General features: G+C 55.3%; 3 protein-coding genes across 12 annotated transcripts in view; all 3 read left to right on the top strand.

The window, feature by feature from the left end:
• The window catches only part of XPO6 (exportin 6), a 51,132-nt gene extending 44,435 nt beyond the window's left edge, over positions 1-6,697 (top strand). For all 8 annotated transcript variants that reach the window (XM_065030924.1, XM_065030925.1, XM_065030930.1 and 5 more), the window contains 6 exons: positions 1,038-1,152; positions 1,624-1,795; positions 2,226-2,387; positions 3,203-3,301; positions 4,253-4,483; positions 5,963-6,697. In XM_065030924.1, the coding sequence (XP_064886996.1) occupies positions 1,038-1,152; positions 1,624-1,795; positions 2,226-2,387; positions 3,203-3,301; positions 4,253-4,483; positions 5,963-6,064 (881 nt within the window). In that variant the 3' untranslated portion in view covers positions 6,065-6,697. The remainder of the gene's footprint in view (positions 1-1,037; positions 1,153-1,623; positions 1,796-2,225; positions 2,388-3,202; positions 3,302-4,252; positions 4,484-5,962) is intronic.
• Positions 6,698-9,727: 3,030 nt separating this feature from the next.
• Positions 9,728-12,283, top strand: LOC102083428 (nucleoside diphosphate kinase, mitochondrial-like). Of its 2 annotated transcripts, XM_013368056.3 has the most exons (5): positions 9,728-9,911; positions 11,453-11,583; positions 11,727-11,828; positions 11,902-12,014; positions 12,089-12,283. In XM_013368056.3, the coding sequence occupies exons 1-5, from the start codon at positions 9,821-9,823 to the stop codon at positions 12,207-12,209; spliced, it is 558 nt and encodes a 185-aa protein (XP_013223510.2). In that variant the 5' UTR covers positions 9,728-9,820; the 3' UTR covers positions 12,210-12,283. The 2 variants fall into 2 exon arrangements, with proteins under 2 accessions (XP_013223510.2, XP_064887046.1); XM_065030974.1 differs by lacking the exon at positions 11,727-11,828.
• Positions 12,284-13,085: 802 nt separating this feature from the next.
• On the top strand, positions 13,086-19,756 carry DECR2 (2,4-dienoyl-CoA reductase 2). Of its 2 annotated transcripts, none has more exons than XM_065030958.1 (9): positions 13,086-13,327; positions 13,470-13,538; positions 13,973-14,024; positions 15,496-15,631; positions 15,986-16,110; positions 16,670-16,763; positions 17,017-17,121; positions 17,732-17,949; positions 18,656-19,756. In XM_065030958.1, the coding sequence occupies exons 1-8, from the start codon at positions 13,101-13,103 to the stop codon at positions 17,947-17,949; spliced, it is 1,026 nt and encodes a 341-aa protein (XP_064887030.1). In that variant the 5' UTR covers positions 13,086-13,100; the 3' UTR covers positions 18,656-19,756. The 2 variants fall into 2 exon arrangements, with proteins under 2 accessions (XP_064887030.1, XP_064887029.1); XM_065030957.1 differs by having other exon boundaries at positions 17,732-17,920.
• Positions 19,757-19,809: the final 53 nt, after the last annotated feature.

Consider the following 19,809-nt stretch of genomic DNA (forward strand, 5'->3'; position numbering starts at 1 on the left):
ACAAGGCTGGAGATCGATCCTGACCACCAGAAAAAAAAATGCTTTAAAATACCCTGTCTGTCTGTATTTGCCATTTACATTCCCTCCAGTAGCTCGCAGAGAAAGTGGAGTAGATTTCATCAGATTAGGTCAACTGATGTGGGGTTTTCTTTTTGTCCTGTAAAACAAAAGCTCCTGAGATGTATCCAGGACTGTTGCTTGGCAATCTTGTGGCCAGCAGCTTACATCTTGTATCACATCAGGGTAGCTCAAATGCCCAGGACTACAGCAGATTCTCTTGTGAAAAGCCAGACATTCCAGGAAATCTTTTGGAGCTAGGTGGGATTTTCTCAGAAGTGAACATGTGGAGAGGGAAAACAAAGTTGGAATCAGAGAGGATCCAAGACAGCAAGCTGGTGCTGTGACCCCAGTGAACTGTTGTCTTCAGAACAGGCCAGCAGCCTTGTGCAGGTGCTGTTTATGGGCTATAACGGGCTGTACAAAGGAGCTGAGCAGCTCAAGCTGGTTATTCAATAAAGCATGTTGGGACTGATGAAGAATTAGCTGCAGTGCTGGTCAGCTGGCTGCGTAACCATGCGCTGAAGATGACTTCTGAAGTTAGAAGGGGCTTCTCAGCTCCAGCCAAGAAAACAAATAGAAGCTGGGTTCTGTCTCCTGGCCATCCTGAGCTGGGTAGCTCTTGTGGATTTCCCTGTATTTCTTATTAGCCCTGCGTGAGCCGTGAGCAACTGGAGATGGGCCCAGAGCCGTCTCCAAGAACTCTGTGTAGGCAGACCAGACTAAGGGCCTTGCTGATAGTATCGTATTTGTTCTGATTTGTTCGATACTGCCTGTACTTGCCATCCCTGGCGGTTTTCAGAAATGGGTGAACAATCTTTAAGCCCTGCAGTACCAGCTGTTGGTTTCAGTTGGAAATGGCAACCCTGCTGCTAGATTTCCAAGAGTAAATGGAGTTTCCTGAACAGGAGGAGCCAATCTCACTTAAAAAACTTGAATGTTATCTTAACATCTTTTTTGCTTTCCTGTTCTTACCTTAGATGTGACAGATGAGATGCTGAGCTTCTTCCTCACTCTGTTTCAAGGACTGAGGGTGCAGATGGGAGTACCTTTCACCGAGCAGATCATACAGACCTTCCTCAACATGTTCACCAGGTATTGTCCCCCGCTGGTCACTTTTCTTATCCCTCAGGATGATTTATCTTAGTAAGTTGCTCATACAACTGCTCCCTGCCCCTAAAGAGTGTAGTGTTTCCAACTCCTTTGTATCCAGACTTTTGTCATGTCCCAGGGTTAAACCTAAGAAAAGTTCTTCTGGGTCCAGAGTCACCCAGCCCATGCACATCAGTCACAATTTCAGCTTTCCCATGGGCTTTCTGGAAGTGTGTGATGCTGAACTGGAGTTTCACATTACCTATTAGCTTCTACCCAAGATCTGGGGGTATCCCAACAATCCCAAGCTTTTGTTGGGGAAGGTGATCTATCAAAACCTAGCTCTCTTCTGTGGCTTAACGTACTTGGTCTGTATTACTTGAGCAAGTTTAGAGGCACTACCTGCTTTCCTTTAAATTAGGTAAGTGTGCAGATCTCCAGGAAGGTTCCTATGCAATGATTTTTTTGTTGTAGGGAGCAGTTGGCAGAGAGCATCCTCCACGAGGGCAGCACTGGCTGTCGGGTGGTGGAGAAGTTTCTGAAAATACTGCAAGTGGTGGTACAAGAGCCAGGCCAGGTGTTCAAGCCTTTTCTACCCAGCGTCATCTCACTGTGCATGGAGCAGGTCTACCCCATCATTGCAGAGGTACGACTGTTCTCACACAAGGTGAAGGAAGAGGAAGATGGGAAGGGAAGATGTTGCTGGGGGTGTGGGAGCAATAAAGTTTTTTGCTTTTCAAGACCTGTAAATGTTAGTCCGTGTGCGGGGGGAACTGGGTGACTAGGCAGTGGGGATTGGAAGCAATATGAGTGGAGGATTTTGTCAAAATTGTCAAAGAGACTAAAACTACAGATGTGCTCAAAGCAGGAGGTAAAACTCAAAACTCAGTGCTGTGTTCTTAACATCACCCAACAGTTGCTGAGTTTGGTGCCTTCCTTAGGAGGAAACGCTTTCATGCTCTGGTACCTTGGCTGCAAAGCATCGCCCTGGGTGGCACCTGCCTGGGTGCTGCAAGCAGAGGGATCCAGGGGATGAGTGGGATTCCAGCACAGAACTTGTTCTCTTCTCCTCCTAGCGCTCATCTCCTGATGTGAAAGCAGAGTTGTTCGAGCTACTTTTCCGGATCCTCCACCATAATTGGCGGTACTTCTTCAAATCTAGCGTGTTGGCTAGTGTCCAAAGAGGAGTAGCAGAAGAGCAGATGGAGAACGAAGCACAATTCAGTGCCATTATGCAGGTAACTCAGCTATTCACACAGTTGTTCAGAACCCTTTCTGCAACGGAGCATAGGCTGCTTGCAACAGTGCATTAAACATGTGGATGATGGGGGCTAGGCTGTGTCCTGAGTGAGGTCTTGCCTTCAGGAACCACTGAAAATCAACACATTTGCAAAGTGCTGTTGCTGATGTGCTCATAAGGCACAGTGCCTCCCTGCACAGGGAAGCAAGCAGTGAGGAAGGAACCTTAATTCCTTCCAATGCCTCATACTGCATCTGGACCTAAAAATATATTGCTGGCCCTGACCTGTTTACTTCTGTTACAAGTCTTGTCGTTAGCACTAGGACAAATTGCCAATGCAGTAGAGTGTTCTTGAGACTAAGATGTCTTTTGGTTTATATGGACTTGTTCTATGCTTTACTGTTGGATCTGGTAGAGAGGGATCAGTGGGTTAACAGGCTTTGTCCTGGGGAACAGAGAAGGCAGGGCAGTGTGCCAGCCCATTTGTGAGCAAACTGCCTGCCCAGGGAGCGGTGCTCAGCAGCTTTGTTCCTCTTCACCGCAAGCTTGGCCCACCTCTTCCCGAGAGACCCAGCTTAGTAACTGTTCTGCAAGGATATGGCCATGTTTCCATTAAAATTTCTTCATTCTCTTTGGTCTGGCAGCATCACGGTTGACTTAACTGCCTGTCTTGTTCGTTTGCTGCACTGAGAAGCAGCAGAGGCTCCCAGGGGTTTGTTCTGGTGTCAAGGTGGAAATTATGTTGTTCTGCCTGGTAGGTCTGATATTCATTGTAAAATTAGTCACCTTCCTGCAATTCTGCTTTGTTCGCAGGCATTTGGCCAGTCCTTCCTGCAGCCTGACATTCACCTGTTCAAGCAGAATCTCTTCTACTTGGAGACGCTGAACACCAAGCAGAAGCTGTACCACAAGGTGGGTCCTTGTTGACCAGCAGGTGATCTTCTGAGACTTGTTCTAAACTGCTCAGAAACTGAAGGTCAGGATTTTGGGGGCTTTTATGCCACAGCCTTTGGTTGCTGCAATCCTGATGGATGCATTGCTGGTCATGGTGGTATTCCCACCTCTCTGATTCTGCTGCAGTGGGCACAGGAGGATCCCCACTCCAGTCAGTCAAAGCAAAGTCTTGATGGTGTTTCCTCTGGTGACAATGAGGGAAAACAGGCCATGCACAGTGACATCGCAGTTTGTCTGAGGAAGAAGAAATTGTGGTCATCTGTGGCACAGCACCAAGTCCCTCCGGCATTCTCATCTGAGTCAGCAGCAGGGTATCTGTATTTACAGTCAGGTCACTGCCAGGTGGTTGTCTCTGCTGTCATGTAGGATCTGTCACCCAGACCCTCTAATTTAGAGGGTCTGTTAGCTGCTGTCAGGAAGGATTAAAGTTGGAATCCAGGATCTTGCCCTTCTGGCCGGCCTGTGAAAGCAGAGCTTTCAGGTTTGCATCTGTGGTGACAACTAAAGGATAGCCTGTCATGTTTACAGCTGCCTGTTGCAGCCAGATTCCCTGGCTTTCAGGAGCGCCGTGCAGGCCTAAAACTGGCTGGAGTTTGAATGGGACCTGATGCTGTTTGCTTAAAACTTGTGTCAGACACGTGTGATGGAAATCACTGTTACCTTTAAAGCTGAAATTAATCCTAGCTCACTGTAGCCATTTGTGATCTTCTCTTGGAAAATTAGCTCTGTGCTCACAAGAGCGCAGACCCCACTGATTGCTCAGAAGCTGCTGATGTTGGAGTGGCCCGGTGCCTGTTCTGACCTTGATGAATTTGTACTTCTGAAGTGCTGTGCTGGTTGCTGTGGTCCCTCTTGTGGGAGAATGGCTGGTGTGAATATTCCTGACTGTCTGCTTCTCTCACTGTGCAGAAGATCTTCCGGACGACCATGCTGTTCCAGTTTGTAAATGTGCTGCTTCAAGTGCTTGTCCACAAGTCGCACGACCTGCTGCAGGAGGAGATCGGCATTGCCACCTACAATATGGCCTCAGTGGACTTCGATGGCTTCTACTCAGCCTTTCTCCCCGAGTTCCTGGCCAGTTGTGATGGTGTGGACTCGAACCAGAAAAACGTGCTGGCAAGGAATTTCAAAATGGACAAGGTAGGAAGGGGAAGAGCTGCAGCAGAATGTTGGTATTGCCAGGATGTACCGCGTTTTTCTCCTAGAACATGATGACAGACAGCCCTCAGCTTCTCAGGACAGTGTTTTGAGGCAGGACCCCTTTTGTTGCAAACACTTCTATGTTCAGCAATGCCTCGCCAAGAAGTTTTTGCTGTAGGTAGCCAGGCTGCTGAATGCTGTGAGAGTTAGGGATGTGTTTCCTGGATGAAGTTTTCGTAGGGGTAGACTGACACTTTCTGGAGTGGGACGCTCAGATCCTTGCCAAAATCTCACTCCAGCTGATGGCCAGTTGTTTGTGGGTCACGTCTGCCCTGTGCTCAGGATTGGTGAGGCTGCACCTCAAACCCTGTGTTCAGTTTTGGGCCCCTCACAACAAGAAAGACCTTGAGGTGTTGGAGCAAGTTCAGAGAAGTGAATGGAGCTGGTGAGGGTCTGGAGCACGAGTGTGATGGAGCAGCTGAGGGACCTGGGGGCTCAGCCTGGAGAACAGGAGCTGAGGGGAGACCTCACTCCCTACACAACTGCCTGGAAGGAGGTTGTAGCTTGGAGGGTGTTGGTCTCTTCTCCCAGGTAACAAGTGATAGAACAAGAAGAAATGGCCTCAAGTTGCACCAGGGGAAGTTTAGATTGGACATTAGGAAAAATGTATTCACTGAAAGGGCTGTTGGGCATTGGAACAGGCTGCCCAGGGAAGTGATTAAGTCACCATCCCTGGAGAGGTTTAAAAGATGCGTAGATGAGGTTCTTAAGGATATGGCTTAGTGGTGGACATAGCAGTGTTGGGTTAATGGTTGAACTTGATGATCTTGAACGTCTTTTCCAACTTAAACAACTCCATGATTGAAGACAACAGCAGAGTAGCTGCAATGCCTCACAATTCTTTCAAATTCCTCATACGAGCATGGAACAAATGGGGGGTCTGTAACCTCCTGGGGAACATTATGGCAGTGCAGCAGGTCATGGTTCCCATCTGCTGAAGCTGGCTCGTCCGTTGAGTGCTTCCTCTCCTGTGGGAGGTGGAAGGGAGTTTGAAACCAAGGGAGAAGATAGGAAAGGAGCCTGGGGAGAATCACTGGACCCTAGGAGGCATTTGCTCTTCAGGGAAACTGGCCCTTGTTACAGGGTACGTGGCACCCAGGAGCCTTGGCAGCAATACAGCGAATGGTGGTTGCTGCACGTGGCCACGCTGTGACCATTCATGTGGTGCCTGACTGCACAGCGAGGAGCTGGTGCTGTGAACAGAGCCCGGTTCTCTGTGGTCAGCTCTGTGCACAGAGCAGCTCTAGAGCATCCCTGCTCCCTGCATATGGGCTGCAGAAACTGGGCTCAGACTGTGGAGGAAGGGGTCTGTTCTCCTGTATGAAAATACAGGTGGGTGTCTGGCCCTCTCGGTTCCTCTCTGCTGTAAGATAAGTACTATTCTGTTTGCGGTACAATGTGTTGTTTGATCTTTTCCAGGATCTGCCATCGTTTACCCAGAATGTGCACAGACTGGTGAATGACCTGCGTTACTACAGACTCTGCAATGACAGTTTGCCCCCTGGAACTGTGAAACTATAGTTGCTGCACTGGACTCATGTTTTGATCACTGTAGGGAACGGATCTATGTTTCGTTTTGCCACCACCTTCTCTCCTCCCTGGTTTCATCAGTACTGCAGGACGCGGTGTCTTGCACATGGGCACATCTTCTTGGATTCACGCACCACGCTTCCTTTTTTTTGTCCTCTCCCAACCCAAAGGCCCCCAGCTGGAGTCAGCACTGTCTGCAGGATGTGTCTTAACGCCCAACCACAGGGCATCTCAGCTGCACGGAAAGTCCTCGCGCTGGGGTTTTGTTCAACTAACGTAGCACTTTGTTGCTTCCAGAGATTTCTGTGGAGTTGTCTTGAGAGATCATGTACGTATCAAACGTAAGGCAGAAGCGCCAAAGACTACTTCAGACATTCGTACCTTCGTGTCATTCCACCTTCCTGCCCCTGCCCAGCTCTTGGAGGAGGAGACTTGTGATGTTGGGACTGTTTTGGCACTTCTGTCACTCCCTTCGTTTTTAAATTGCCTTGAAAACCTCCCTGCTGTTTGTGGGGATTAGAGACTTTTTTTGGGTTTTTTTTAAACGTTTTCTCATCATTCCATTGTGATACTAAAACAACATGCTTAATGGAAATAAAGTGCTTACTTTGTTGTTTTAAATAACTTGTAGCTTGTTTAGTTTCCTTGCAGGGCCTATTTGTCGCCAAGCTGTTCCACTAGATCAAAATGCAGCTGCAGGCAGCAATCCGTAGCCTTTCCCCGGGATCAGGCAGGAAGACAGGCAGCAGGTCCCTGCGGTGCCCATACTGCACCCTGGGTGCAGAAACGTCTTGTCCGGGCTCCCCACAAAGTCAACAGCTCCTGAAGGGTGCTGTATGGAGCTGGTGCACACTAGTGTTGGCTTCTTTCTCCACTCTCCCGTTGTTGTATTATATTTACCACGTGTGCTCCCTAGTGTGTTCTGCTACCTGTGGTGATGTTCTGTTTGTTCCCCTAGCAGTCTCTTGTCTGAATTGATCAAGAGCTGCCTGCAGGAGGAAAGTCTCTGAACATTCACAGTGTTGCATTGTAGGAGACCTGAGCTGAAGGCCCAGAAGCTGGCTGGAATGACCCAATAGCAGCATCTGAGCATGAAGGACCAGGCTTTGTAGAACTTTTGAATCTCTGATCATGCAGCTGGGAAGGATTTTTTTTTTCCCCTGAAGTCTCTGGTCAGGTAGCCCATGTAGAGTGTTAAATCAGGCTTAATCACAAGGGCTGTGTGGTGGGAACAGCACTGGTCACTGAGAGGACAGCAAGCCTGGAGGTGGTGTGGTTAACATGGGTTCTCTGGTAAAGCTCTGTAGAAGTGGACTTGAGTGACATGGCTGCTTGTGGACATCCAGGAGGCATCAAGGGTGAGTTGGAGTGTAGGAACACTTGTTCCATGGTTTCTTTACAGTTTTGTGGAAAACATCATGCCATGCACATGTTTACTGCTCGGTGCTAGCATATACTGTTTGGATAACCTGTGGACAGACAGAGCCTTGCATCCAGTCAGTCTGTACTGGGACCAGTTTGATGTTTGTGCTCCATGCCCTGGGGCAAGCAGCTGGAGTTGAAAGTTGCATGTGAACCAGAGTCCAGCCTGCTCAGACCATGCCTCAGTACAGTCCCTGCACCCAAGGGCTGTGAACCACTGTCTGCAGAGGTCACAGGTGTGCGAAGACCAGTGCGAAGGTGGGAGGTGATTGCCAGCAGACCGCGGAGCTCTGACCAGCCAGAAACTGCACCAGGAGCATGCGGTTTGGAGCAGACAGCTCTGGAGTAACTCAGTGTCACCATCTGCACTTAATAACCACCAGAAAAATCAAGGACTCCAAGTTTTAAGTCTATGAAGGTGTGGTGCATGCTCCAAACCTGTCCACAGAGCCTTTCCCTCCTGAGCTGCCACCCTAGTCTCTAGTGCCCTGCTCCAAGCTGTGGTGGGGGACAGCACCAAGCACCCAGGGGGTGGTTTCCCTCAGAGATGGGCTGAGGGGACTTCACCTCTTAATGGTATGGCTCTCTGGGCTGGTGCTGCTTCTGTTTCTTGCAACACATTGAGTTGACAGAGGGTGAAAGTACATATTTTTCATGTTTTTTACCTTGCTGAGCATCTGGTCAAGGGCAGTAGCTGGAAGGTGGCCAAAGCCCAGGCTGGAACCTGCCACCCCTTGTGCTGAAAGCTGATTCTCCTTCCCCAGCCATCACCCAGCGCTCTGTGTGAGCCAGGCAGCTCCCTGGATTAATATCGAAAGGCACCTGATTTCTGTGTACCTGGCTGCCTTATTCTTCCTCCAAGAATGCTGCGTTCTGTACTGTCACCCCTGGCACAGCAGATACTGGAGAGGGAATTTTCCATCCTTTAGCCCTCCAGCTTCTGGCCAGCAAAGAGTCCATTTTGCAAGAGCCTCTGATCTCTGCCCATGGGAAGCCATGTCAAATGGTTTTGCAGCTGTGCTGAGCACATTCCCCATGTGCCCCCAGACTGTGGCTATTGGAAGCCCTGGTCCCCCTACTCCCTGTACTTGGGGGGACAGGAAGGAAGTGAGGAAGGAGATGGAGACCAAGGAGCCAAGCGCAGCCTCCCTGGGGTCCCCAGCCCCATTAATCACCTTGAGCCCCTGTGCGTTGTGTGTGTTCCTTGACTCATCACTCATTATCACAGGTTTAGAAAACAGGCTTGAAGTGATCAGGATGTTCTGTGAACTAGCAGATATTTTAATAGCAATGTTTGTGTCAAGCTGCTCTCCCAAAAGGTGTCTTGAGAGTTTGGGAGGGAGAGTAAGGTCAATAGAGTGCTTTCCCAGCATGGGATCTAGGATGGGGCTGCCTGTACAAACCAGACCCTGGAGAACTGCCTTTCAGGAGCAGGCAGAGCTCCCTCACCTGTTTACTTCAACCCCAAGGAAAACTCAAATCTGAGCAGGAGGAGTGCTGTGAAGAGGAGCATCCTTCTCTCCCGCAACCAAGGCTGTGCCCATTGCTGCTTCACAAACTCCCTGTCTTTTCTGCCTCCTTCAGCACAGGCTGGAGTGGAGGAAGGGGCCTCTGTCCCTGTCACCTCTGCATGCACAGGGCTCGACCCCCTCCCTGCTTCCCACAGCCTTCAGTGATGATTTAAAACACAGAGGCTCCCACCTGGGCTGTGCTGCAGGAGACCCGGGGCCTTGCACCCCTTTCCCAGCACACACTACGTGTCCAGGGCAGCCCCGTGTCCCACGGGGAGGGCACTAGCCTGGGTGCTGCCACTGTGGCCATTCAACAGGGCTGGAGGGTCCATGCAGCACTGCGCTCCCTTGCACCCCAGGCTGGACAGACTAATGCGGGGTCTGTCCTCGCCTGCACCATTGGGGTAAAGCTCGAAGCAGGTCTGTTTTTTCGCAGGGTCTGGGCCCCACATGTCCCTGGGTCACCCGTGGGGTGGTGCAGGCTCTGCTCCCACTGGGGCTCAGCCCCGCAGAAGGAAGGGCTCCGTGCCGGGGGATGCTCCAAAGGAGAAGGTTGTTCCATACCGAGGATGCTCCGTGCCGGAGATGCTCCGTACTGTTCTGTACCGGGGACGCTCCGCACCGGGGGGATGCTCCGTGCCGGGGATGCCCTGTAGCGGGATGCTCCGTGCAGGCGCGGTGGCCGCCCGGTCCCGGCGGCTGCTTTAAGGGGAGGGACGGAAACCTGACCCATCCCCGGGCTCGGACGGGCTCTTAAAGCCTCCGCGGGGCTGCCGAGCCCCGCCGTGGCCAGGTCCGACCCGCCGGCCCCTCCATGGGCTCCCTGGGGCGCTGCCTGGCCCGGAGCCTGCTGCGGGGGCAGCCGGGCCTGAGCCTCCCCCACGGGCCCCGCTGCTACGGCTCCGGTGAGACACGGCCCCGTCCTGGCCCCCGGCCCCTTCCCCATCTGTTTCCCGGGCACCCTGTCCCCACCCTTGTCCTGCCCTCAGTCCCTTCCCCATCCTGCCCCTGGGGACCCTGTCCCCATCCTCATCCTGCCCTGGGGGCCCGGTCCCCATCACTGTCCTGCCCTGGAGGACCCTCTCCCCATACCCATCCTGCCCTCCGCTGCTTCACTATCCTGCCCTTGGGGACCCCATCCCAATCCCTGTCCTGCTCCTGAGCATCCTATCCTGTCCCCATCCTGCCCTCATCCTGCCCCTGTGAACCCGATCCCCATCCCTGTCCTGCTTCAGTCCCCTGCCCATCCTGCCCCCTGGGGCTCCTGTCCCCAGTGTGTCCCTGTGGTGCCCACTGCCCCATCCCCTCCTAGTCGCCCTGGCCCCCCAGTGCCCTGTCCCTCTGCTCAAGGGGCAGCCCTTCAGAGGGGGTGTCCAGCTTATGGGGCCTTTCACTTCTTTGCAGTGCGGGTCAGTGCCGCAGTCTCCTGCCCCTTCCCATGCACCATGATGGGGCAGAGGCTGGAGCTGGTGGCTCCTCTGGCACTGTTCTGTGGATCCTGAGGGGTTTTGTGTCCCCAGGGCTGGGATGGGTCAACCCCTGTGCCATCCCCAGGGTGGGAGCTGTGTGAAGCCTGGTCACGTCCAGCAACACCCAGAAGAGTGGGTTACATCGTGGGGTCTGCTCCCACTGGCACTGGGGCCTGGCCTCACAGCCCAGGGCAGGACCCTGAAGCCTGGGGCTGGCAAGGAATGTCCCGGCTTGGCGGCCTCTCTCCCTCTCCCTTTTCCTCCTTCCTGTCCTGTTCCTCTGTCGGACAGGACATGCTGTCCCCTGGGGACTTCTGTCCCCTCCAGCCAGCGTGGCTCCAGCAGAGCCAGCGTCAGGGCTGAGGGGGTGATGGTGATGCTGGTCCCTGCTGTCTCACGGTGCCGTGGGTGATGGTGAGGCTGGACCCTGCTGTGCCTCAGTCCACGGGTGACAGTGACGCTGGACCCTGCCATCTCACAGTATCCATTTTGCTCTCCGTCAGCGGAGGGCTGCAACCAGAGGCCTGCTTTGTGCCAAGGCTGGTGCCCCGCTGCCTCCAGGCAAGGGGAAGCACTTGAGCCCGGGCAGGAGCGATGGCACATGGGCGGGCTCCTGCAACCCAAACACCAGGACATGGCAGCTGAAACCAGAACCAGCCTGTTAAAGGGTGTTTCCCAGCCACAAATGTGTTCCCAGCACCTACCTGGGCTTTGCAATGTGTCCCCTGTGTCTCCCGCAGGACCCTCCCTGTCTGCAAGGCACAGCTCGGCCAGGGGGATACAGCCCTGGGATGGGGACAGGGATGGGGACAGGATCACCCCACAGCAGCCGCTGCCTGCTGGAACTGAGCAGTGACACGTGGTGCCCCAGGCGCAGTACGCAGTCGTGTTGCCACAAGCCATGCCCATGTCCCAAGTCTGGCGGTAACCTGTGTGCCATGCCTGGCAGTGACACTGGACCCCCTGTCCCCACGCAGCCCCCCCAGAGCTGCAGGAGAAGACACTGGTGCTGGTGAAGCCAGACGCGGTGCAGCGGCGGCTGGTGGGGAACGTCATCCAGCGCTTTGAGCGGCGTGGCTTCAAGCTGGTGGCCATGAAGCTACTCCAGGTATCCGTCCCCACCGAGCTGTCACCTGTCCCCCCAGGGACCCAGCTCCCCACGCCCTGCAGCTGGGTCAGGGGGTGCCGTGAGGCAGTGCCAGTGGGGAGCACTGGCCAGGTGTCCCCACTGCCACTCTGTACTGCCATCAGGCAGACCAGGGTCTCCTGGACAAGCACTACCAGCAGCTGCGGCAGAAGCCCTTCTACCCAGCGCTCCTCGCCTACATGACCTCAGGGCCACTGGTGGCCATGGTGAGGGGCTGCGACAGGGGTTTTGGGGGTCCTGGGGAGAATCCAGGGGGCTCAGGTGTCCCCTGTCCCACAGGTGTGGGAGGGCTACAACGTGGTCAGGTCCACACGGGCCATGGTGGGGGATACGGACTCAGCGGTGGCGGCGGCAGGCACCATCCGGGGAGACTTCAGCATGCACGTCAGCAGGTAGGGGTGCGGGGCAGGTGTCAGGGCTGGCGTTGGGACCCCACGGCCACGGCACCGTCCCCATCCCTGCGCAGGAACGTGGTCCACGCCAGTGACTCGGTGGAGACGGCCCAGCGGGAGATTGGCTTCTGGTTCCAGCGGAGCGAGCTGGTGGCCTGGGAGAGTGGAGACCGGGACTACACCTGGGGGCCGTAGGGCAGCCCTGGCCGGCACCGACCCCCCCACCCCGGGCAGGACCCCCAGCCCCTCAATAAACCCCGTGCCTCCAATCACGGCTCCGGTCCCCTCCCTTGAACACTGTCAGGCAGCCATGGGGCCACCAGGGGGCACTGGGGTGGTACTGGGGGCACTGGAACGATAATGGGATGTCTCAGAGCTCACTGCGGGGATATTGGGAAGCTCTGGGAGGCACTGGCATATCCCTGGGGTGGTACTGGAAAGCTCTGGGAGGAACTGGGATGTCACTGGGTGGCCGTGGGACAGTACTGAGAAGCTCTGGGGAGGTACTGGGAAAGTCAGGCACTGGGATGTCACTGTGAAGGGCTGGGATGTCTTTGGGGGGCATTAGGGTGGTACTGGGGGGCACTGGGCTGTCCCTGGGGGGCACTGGGGTGATACCGGCAAGCTCTGGGAGGCACGGGGTTGTCCCTGTGAAGTGCTTAGATGTCCCCAGGAGGCACTGCGGTGATACTGGGAGGTTCTGGGAGGGACTGGCACAGCCCTGGGCTGGTACTGGGAATCTCTGGGAGGCACTGGAATGTCGTCAGAGTACTGGAAGGCACTGCGCTGTCCTGGGGGCCACTGGGGCAGTATTGGGCAGCTCTGAGAGACAGAGATGTCCCTGTGAAGTGCTTGTGTGTCGTCAGGGGGCACTGCGGTGATACTGGGCAGCTCTGGGGGTCACTGGGCTGTTCCCGGGGGCAGCAGGAGGCTCTGCAGGTCCCTGGAAGAGCCCGGGGTGGGTCTGGGCTGGCAAGGGGCGTCCGAGGGGCTCCAGGGAGCACTGGGAAATCGTTGGGAGGGCCGGCGGTGTCGCCGGGCTGTCACCGGCACACCAGTGTGCCCCTGGGGACACTGGGGGGCGCCATGGGACGCCGCTCCAGCCACGCGCCGTTGCCAGGCAACGCCTGCCGACCCCTGCGCATGCAGGACTACATCTCCCGGCATGCTCTGCGGCGGCGCTGTCCCGGCGTGCTCTGCGGTGAGGCACCCATGGCGGAGGCGGCAGCAGCAGCACCCCGGCCGGCGCCGGACGTGGACAGCGATGAGTGCCTCCGCGAGTACCGCCACCTCTTCAGCCCCGACATCCTGGCGTGAGTGCCGGGGCGCTGAGGGCTGCGGCCCGCCTCGGGGCCTCAGCTCGGGCCGCTGGGTGCGGGGCCGCGGCCTGAGGTGTGCGGCCTCTCCTGCCCGCCTTGCTCGGCGCTCGCCTCTGACTGTCCTTTTGTCCCCCAGGGGCCAGGTGGCGTTCATCACCGGCGGCGGCTCGGGCATCGGCTTCCGCATCGCCGAGATCTTCATGAGGTGGGGGAGCGCGGCGGGGCTGCGGGTGGCGGCGGTGCCCGCGGGGTCTCCTGGGGCGCCGGTGGGACAGAGCGGGAAAAGCTCCGCTTCCCCTGAGGCGGCTGTGGTAATGCGGCCTGGAAGAGTTGGGGTGTGAATTTGGGGGTAACAGAGCCCTTAGGAGAGCTGCGAACACGAGATGCGGGCAGCCCTGCAGACTGGAGCTGTGGGAGGCTGGGGCTGCCCCAGCACAGCGCTGGGACGGGTCTCCGGTGCCCCGGCCAGAACTCTGCCCCTTCGTGAGCCCTGTGGGTTTGGAGGAGCAGCACTCCCTCTAGGGATGTTGTGCCATCTCCTGCTGCTCACCGACCAAACTCCTGGTAATCCCCAGAAAGCTGAGATGACTGAGAGGAGCTGGTGCAGTGTGGTCATTCTCATCAGTGTCTTCTTTGCAGGCACGGCTGCCGGACAGTCATCGCAAGCCGGAACCTGCAACGAGTGTCAGAGGTGAGTCTGTGGGCTCCAGCGGGAGAGGCAAGCAGAAGGGAGAGCTGTGAACACCTGGAATTCCTTCTGCCCTCTTCTTTGGGCAAAGCTGGGAGCCCTGGGAATAGTGCAACAGGAGTGCCTCGCCAGTGCTGCCTTGTCTTCTGCCAGCTCTGAGCACTCCAGCACCAGCAGTGACGTGCAGGACAGGTGTGGGTTTAGGATAAGCTGTACCTACTGCACCTTGCAGTAGAGCTCAATTAATTATGGACATACCTTCCCCCACAAGCTTTGGGAGTTTCTGTTCCAGGTATCACATCACCTTTTTGTTGATGAGACAGAGCAAAACAAACTGTGGGGAAGGTTTGTCAGCAGGGAAGTGGCAGAACCCAAGGTCCAACCTGAATCTCAGCCTCAAGTAGGGCAAGTCCTCTTTGTCCAAGGGTTACCTGGGCTGGGGGAAGTACTCTGATCCCCCAAGTCTCATTTATATTGCATCTGGAGGATGTAGGGCTGGGAAGCTCTACTGGGCTGTAGCTACCCTGTGGATGGTTGGTCTGAGCAAGCACCCACCCCCACGTGTCTGACCCCAGGCTGGGGTTTGGCTGATCAGTTTCCATTCCTCACTGTGGCTTGTGCTGCGGTCTCAAGCCAAAAGTGACTGTGAGAGCGCTTTGCGGTAGCTATGTGGGGCCTTCACTGAAATGTAATAATGATCAAAATCGGCACTTGGGAGTGAGCTGGCATGACCCAGATGCCTGGAGGTGGTTAGTGCTGTCATTTCACATTTCTTCATGGTCACGTACCAGAAAACAAGCCGCAAAGCTCAGCGGCTTTTTGTTCCTAAGGGGCTGGGGTCTTCTGAGCACGCAGGGGCTGCTTGCCCATGCTCTTGACACTTGGTGTGTACTAGTTGGGGCTCAAAGCCTGGAAGGGCCCAATGAGCCCGAGGAGGAATGTTGCTGGGTGTTGCGTAGTTTGTGCAACTCCTATGCTTAATTTGCTGGGGAGAGTCATGTTCTTAACGAGCACCGCGGGGCTGGTTTGTGGCAGGCACTGAGCCGCAGAGCTGGCCGGCTCTGCCTCGCAGGCAGTGACCCTGGCAACTGCTGTTCTGCATTTGTCCTTTTGCCTACTGACATTTTTGGATCTAAAGGTTAACTGTGCCTGGGCTCATGTCAAAAATGCCTTGTTTGGGTCCAACCTTTGTACTTGCCCTGCAGAGATGCTGCTGGGGATATGTCAATGACAGGCCATGGAGATAACTGCGCCTGGTGAGGCCTCAGGGTCAGTCTGTTGTGTGGCTGGGATGTGACATGCAGGAGCTTTCTCTGGCTACCCCAGGGCTTTACCTGCTGCCAGGCTGAAGCCATCTGAAGCCATTTTGGATGGGGCTTCTGCCTGACTTCTTCCTCTCCTGTTACAAGGTCTGGGTCTAACCCTCACTGAAGGGCAGAGCCACAGCAAAAACCTCACCTCTGTTATTTTGTAGGCCTCTAAAAAGCTGGTGGCAGCCACAGGCCAGCAGTGCCTCCCTCTGTCCCTAGATGTCAGGCAGCCCCAAACCATTGAGGCAGCGGTGGATGAGGCACTGAAAGAATTCAAGCGGATTGACATCCTCATTAATGGTGAGCTGCTGGGGTGGGAAGGGGGAAGATTTGGTACATTTGGCTTATGCTGCTTTGGTCTGGGAGCATCTGGACAGCCTGTGGGAGATGGGCTCCGAGGAAGCAGAGACCTGCTCATGATACATGGCCATCCCTGCTTGCCTGGGTGTGGATATCCCTGCTCTCACTGCACCAGCACCCTCCTGCCCTCAGGCTGGCTGTGCTACTGGGCACCCAGAGCCACAAGTTGTCTATCCCCATGCTCTCCAGTCTACTCAGATGGTATCGCTTGCCTTCCCTCTTGCAGAAGTGCACTGAGCCTGCCTGATCTCTCCTGGCCCCATCTGACTCTGCTCCTGGCTGCTTGTTCTTCAGGTGCTGCAGGAAACTTTCTGTGCCCAGCCAGCGCCCTGTCCTTCAATGCCTTCAAGACTGTGATAGATATTGATACCATTGGCACCTTCAACACCTCCAAAGTCCTCTTTGAGAAATATTTCCGGGTAAGTGGAACCAGAGCCAGAAGACTTGCTGGAAAGGCTCCTGGTAGGCAGGAGGTTAGTGTCAAACAAGCCACACTTTGCTCCTGAGAAATTCAGGGAAGTTTGAAGGACAGAAGGGAGCACAGAACCCATGTAGCAAGGCCCAGGCTGCTGGGCCTCTGCCACCACCCTGCTCAGATCCAGTCCATTCCACCCCAGAAATGGCAGCCCCTGCACAGGAACCAGGAATCCTGCCTGTACCCAGCCATGGGGCTTTGACTTTTGTGGCACCTTTCCATGCTCTGCCACCTGCCTGTGAGAAGCTGTGATCTGCCGCTCCTTTTCCAGCTCCTCTCCTTTCCCTTGGCCTTTGCTTGTCCCCTGCATCTCTCACCTCTCTGCAATGGCCCTGCTGGCTGCCTCAGTTTGCTGAGGCTGGGTGGGCAGTGCTGCCTTGGTGATGAGTTACTGCAGAGGTGGCAGTGCCCATGGGTGAGCCCAGCTCTCTTGTCCCATCACTCTCCTATGCGAACCTTTGTGCTGCTTGCTGCCTAACACCGCATCTCCTTTCCTTCCCCAGGACCATGGCGGGATCATCGTTAACATCACAGCAACCCTGAGCTACCGAGGGCAGGCCCTCCAGGTGCATGCTGGTTCTGCTAAGGCTGCCATAGGTACCTAAACACTCCTTGCTGGGACTCTGTGTGAGAATCAGTAAGGAGGCTGGTTCTTCCTGAATATTGGAATGGGAGAGGTGAATGTAAATTGGTGTGGTTATAGGTTTGGGCTGAGGCCCTTCTCTCCCCCAGGCTTGCTTTTACTGGGCCCTACATTCTTGTCCAGTCTCTTGTGGCTTTTTGCCCCCTACAGAAGTTATTGGAATGGCTCTGCTCTCCATTTCTCATTCCTGTTGTAATCCCTTCCTAGATGCCATGACCCGTCATCTTGCCGTGGAGTGGGGACCCAATAACATCCGAGTGAACAGCTTGGCGCCAGGCCCCATTACAGGCACTGAGGGCTACCGGCGGCTGGGTGAGGCAACCTGGAGCTCCTGTCTCTGCTCAGTGGTGGCTTGCTGGCATCTGTTTGGGAGGAGGCTGTGATGGACCACCAGTGCCACGCAGCTCGTGGGGCGTGTGATGCAGTTGGGGCCGTTGCTGTTGGGTGCGGCTGTCCTGTGACCCAGCTGCACGTCTCTTTGGGGGAGCAGCGCTTCCCCTGTCCTTGGTACCTTGCGAGGCACTGATTTTTCTGCTGAATGGCAGCTTTTTATGCTCTTTGACACCATGATGTATTGTGTTTTCACAAAGCTCAGCCTGACCACCTGCCGTGCCTGATGGTGCAGCTCTTGCAGTCCATCAGTGGCATGTGCGTTCATCCACGGAGTCTGGGAAAGCTCTCTGAGGTCTTGTCTTGAACTCAGTGTTGTGGTACAAACCCCACTGCTGGGCTTGAGCTCCCCTCATTTAACCCTCTTCTGAAGCCTCTTCCTCTGGGCTGTCCCCACGACTGTGCCAAGACCTCCTCCAGGTTCCCTGGGGCTCTCGGCAAGCCCTGTGCAAGCAGTGCTGCTGTGTCTGGCAGGCAGTGGTGGTGGACAGGAGGTCCATGGTCCTACCTCACTCTTTTTTCCACCATTTAGGTGGGAAGTTTGCTGAGGAAGGAGGCCAGTTCGACATGATCCCCCTCCAGCGTGCAGGGAACAAGACGGAGATCGCCCACAGCACGCTGTACCTGGCAAGCCCCCTCTCCTCCTATGTGACGGGAACCACCTTGGTCGTGGATGGTGGGAGCTGGCTGACCTCTGCCAACAACTTCCCCGCCTTGCTGGGTATTGCTTCATCCTCTGCTAAACTCTAGGTGACGTGCATTTCCCGCTCTGTGGAAATAAAGCAGGGCTCATGTCAGCCTTCTTCAAGTGCCTTGGTCATCTGGTACCAGCACTAGGCTCTGCCCCTCCTGTGTTGGGGCAGAGGGGACAGATGGTGGATGTCAGGGTTTCTGGGTGAGGGTAGCCAGCCCGGGTCTTGACATGAAAGCACTTTTTTCAAGCCTTCCTCTGTTTTTTGGGAAGGTGGAGCAAAGTCTTCCCCCGTGCTGTTATCAGAGCAGGCACTGAGCAACATGGGGAACATCTTTTGAGTCTTCATGGATGGTTCTAGGGATTACTTGGGAGAGGCAGGAGAAATTGCTGGGTTTTTCCTCTGAGACTGGGGTTTATGTGGTATCTCTTGTTGTTTCTGCTGGAGGGTCCATGTCTGGACGCTTCCGAGTGTCCCCTGAAGCGACATCATTCCCCTCTATTGTGCCTCATCAGCAGGACTGGGCACAGGGGGTCCTGACAGCTTCTGCCTCTCTTTTCTCCCTTGCATGAGGTACTGCGATGTGTCTTGTGTTGCAGCTGAACTGTATGCAGGATTCTGCAGAGGTGGGATGGGAGCTGACGCCTGGGTACTGGGGCTTTCTAGGAGAGGGGTTTCCCTTCCCCTCGCCCCCTGCCTGGCAGCGCCCCCCCAGCCCAGCAGGCCTGGGCAGAACTCTGTACCCACTCCCTGCTGTCTTGCAGATTTCTGGGCTGCAGGAGCAAACAAAAATCAATGATGGACAGCCTGAGACTGACCGATGGACAGAAACAAGATGGAGTGCTGCTGCTCTGGGACATCTTGGGGTGACGTCTCACAGTGTCATAGCCGATAGTTGCTGCCGGTAACTGGTAGTTACACTGATTATGCCTCCGGGAGGAAGTGCTAGGGTGCTGGGTGGGGAGCAAGGCCACCCCTGTTCTGTGCTGTTACTTTCTTCTGAGGTGACATGGCAGAGGGTGCAGGGACAGTGTGGGGTGTGCAGGCTGTGACATTCACTGTCCATTTGTGTCTCCTCTGATTTGCTCTCCTGGCCTTTCCCAAGTCCCTGGCAGTGCTGCCCATGGTTACCTGTCCTCTTCCTCCCCTCTCCCCCATTTCACCCTGGGAGCTGCCCAAGACCCCCAGCAGCAGCTCCTTTTTGGGAGGGGAGAGTAGTTCAGCCTGTCCTGGGCTGAGATCAGCATTTTGGGGGCAGCTCTGGCTTGGCAACAGGAACTGGCAGCTCTTGGGATGGGAGGAAACAAGAACCAAGCTGGCCACTGGCAGGGGAAATGGCCCTGGCCCCTCTGGGGGGTTCCTAAAGGGGCAGCAGTCCCCAGAGCAGATTTAGCTGGGGTGTCCTTCTGGGAGTAGAGGTGGTGTGAGGTTGGAGCCTATCAGAGCTGGCTCTGTACGCTATAGTACTGTATCTGTTGGGAGCCTGGAATGTCCAGTTGTCTGTCTGCCCCCCAGTCTGTCAGTCTCGTGCTGTCTCCTTTCTTCATACAGACACTACAGCTGAGGGTGAATCAAGGGCTACTGAAATCCAGTCCTTTCTGAGCTGACTGATGCAGGGGCCGCACCAGCTCTGCGCTGGGCTGCCAGAGCCAAACATGCCCCTGGTGCGAGCACCTCAGGGGCACACACACACACACACACACCCTGCTCGTGTGCTGCGGCCTCCTGCTGCTGACGGCAATCTTTAAGCTTATCCTGAATTCCATAAAGCTTGTTTTTCTACTTGATTGTCTTTCCTACTTGATTGTAGACTTGCCAGGTTTTGCTCCTTCCTGCAGGCCACAAATAAAGAACATCCACCCTGAGCTGTGACGTTTCTCATCTGTTTGCCTGGGTTGATCCTGCGGCCTCTGACTGC

Source organism: Columba livia, chromosome 15 (genome assembly GCF_036013475.1).
Source record: "Columba livia isolate bColLiv1 breed racing homer chromosome 15, bColLiv1.pat.W.v2, whole genome shotgun sequence".
NCBI classification, from domain to species: Eukaryota; Metazoa; Chordata; class Aves; order Columbiformes; family Columbidae; genus Columba; species Columba livia.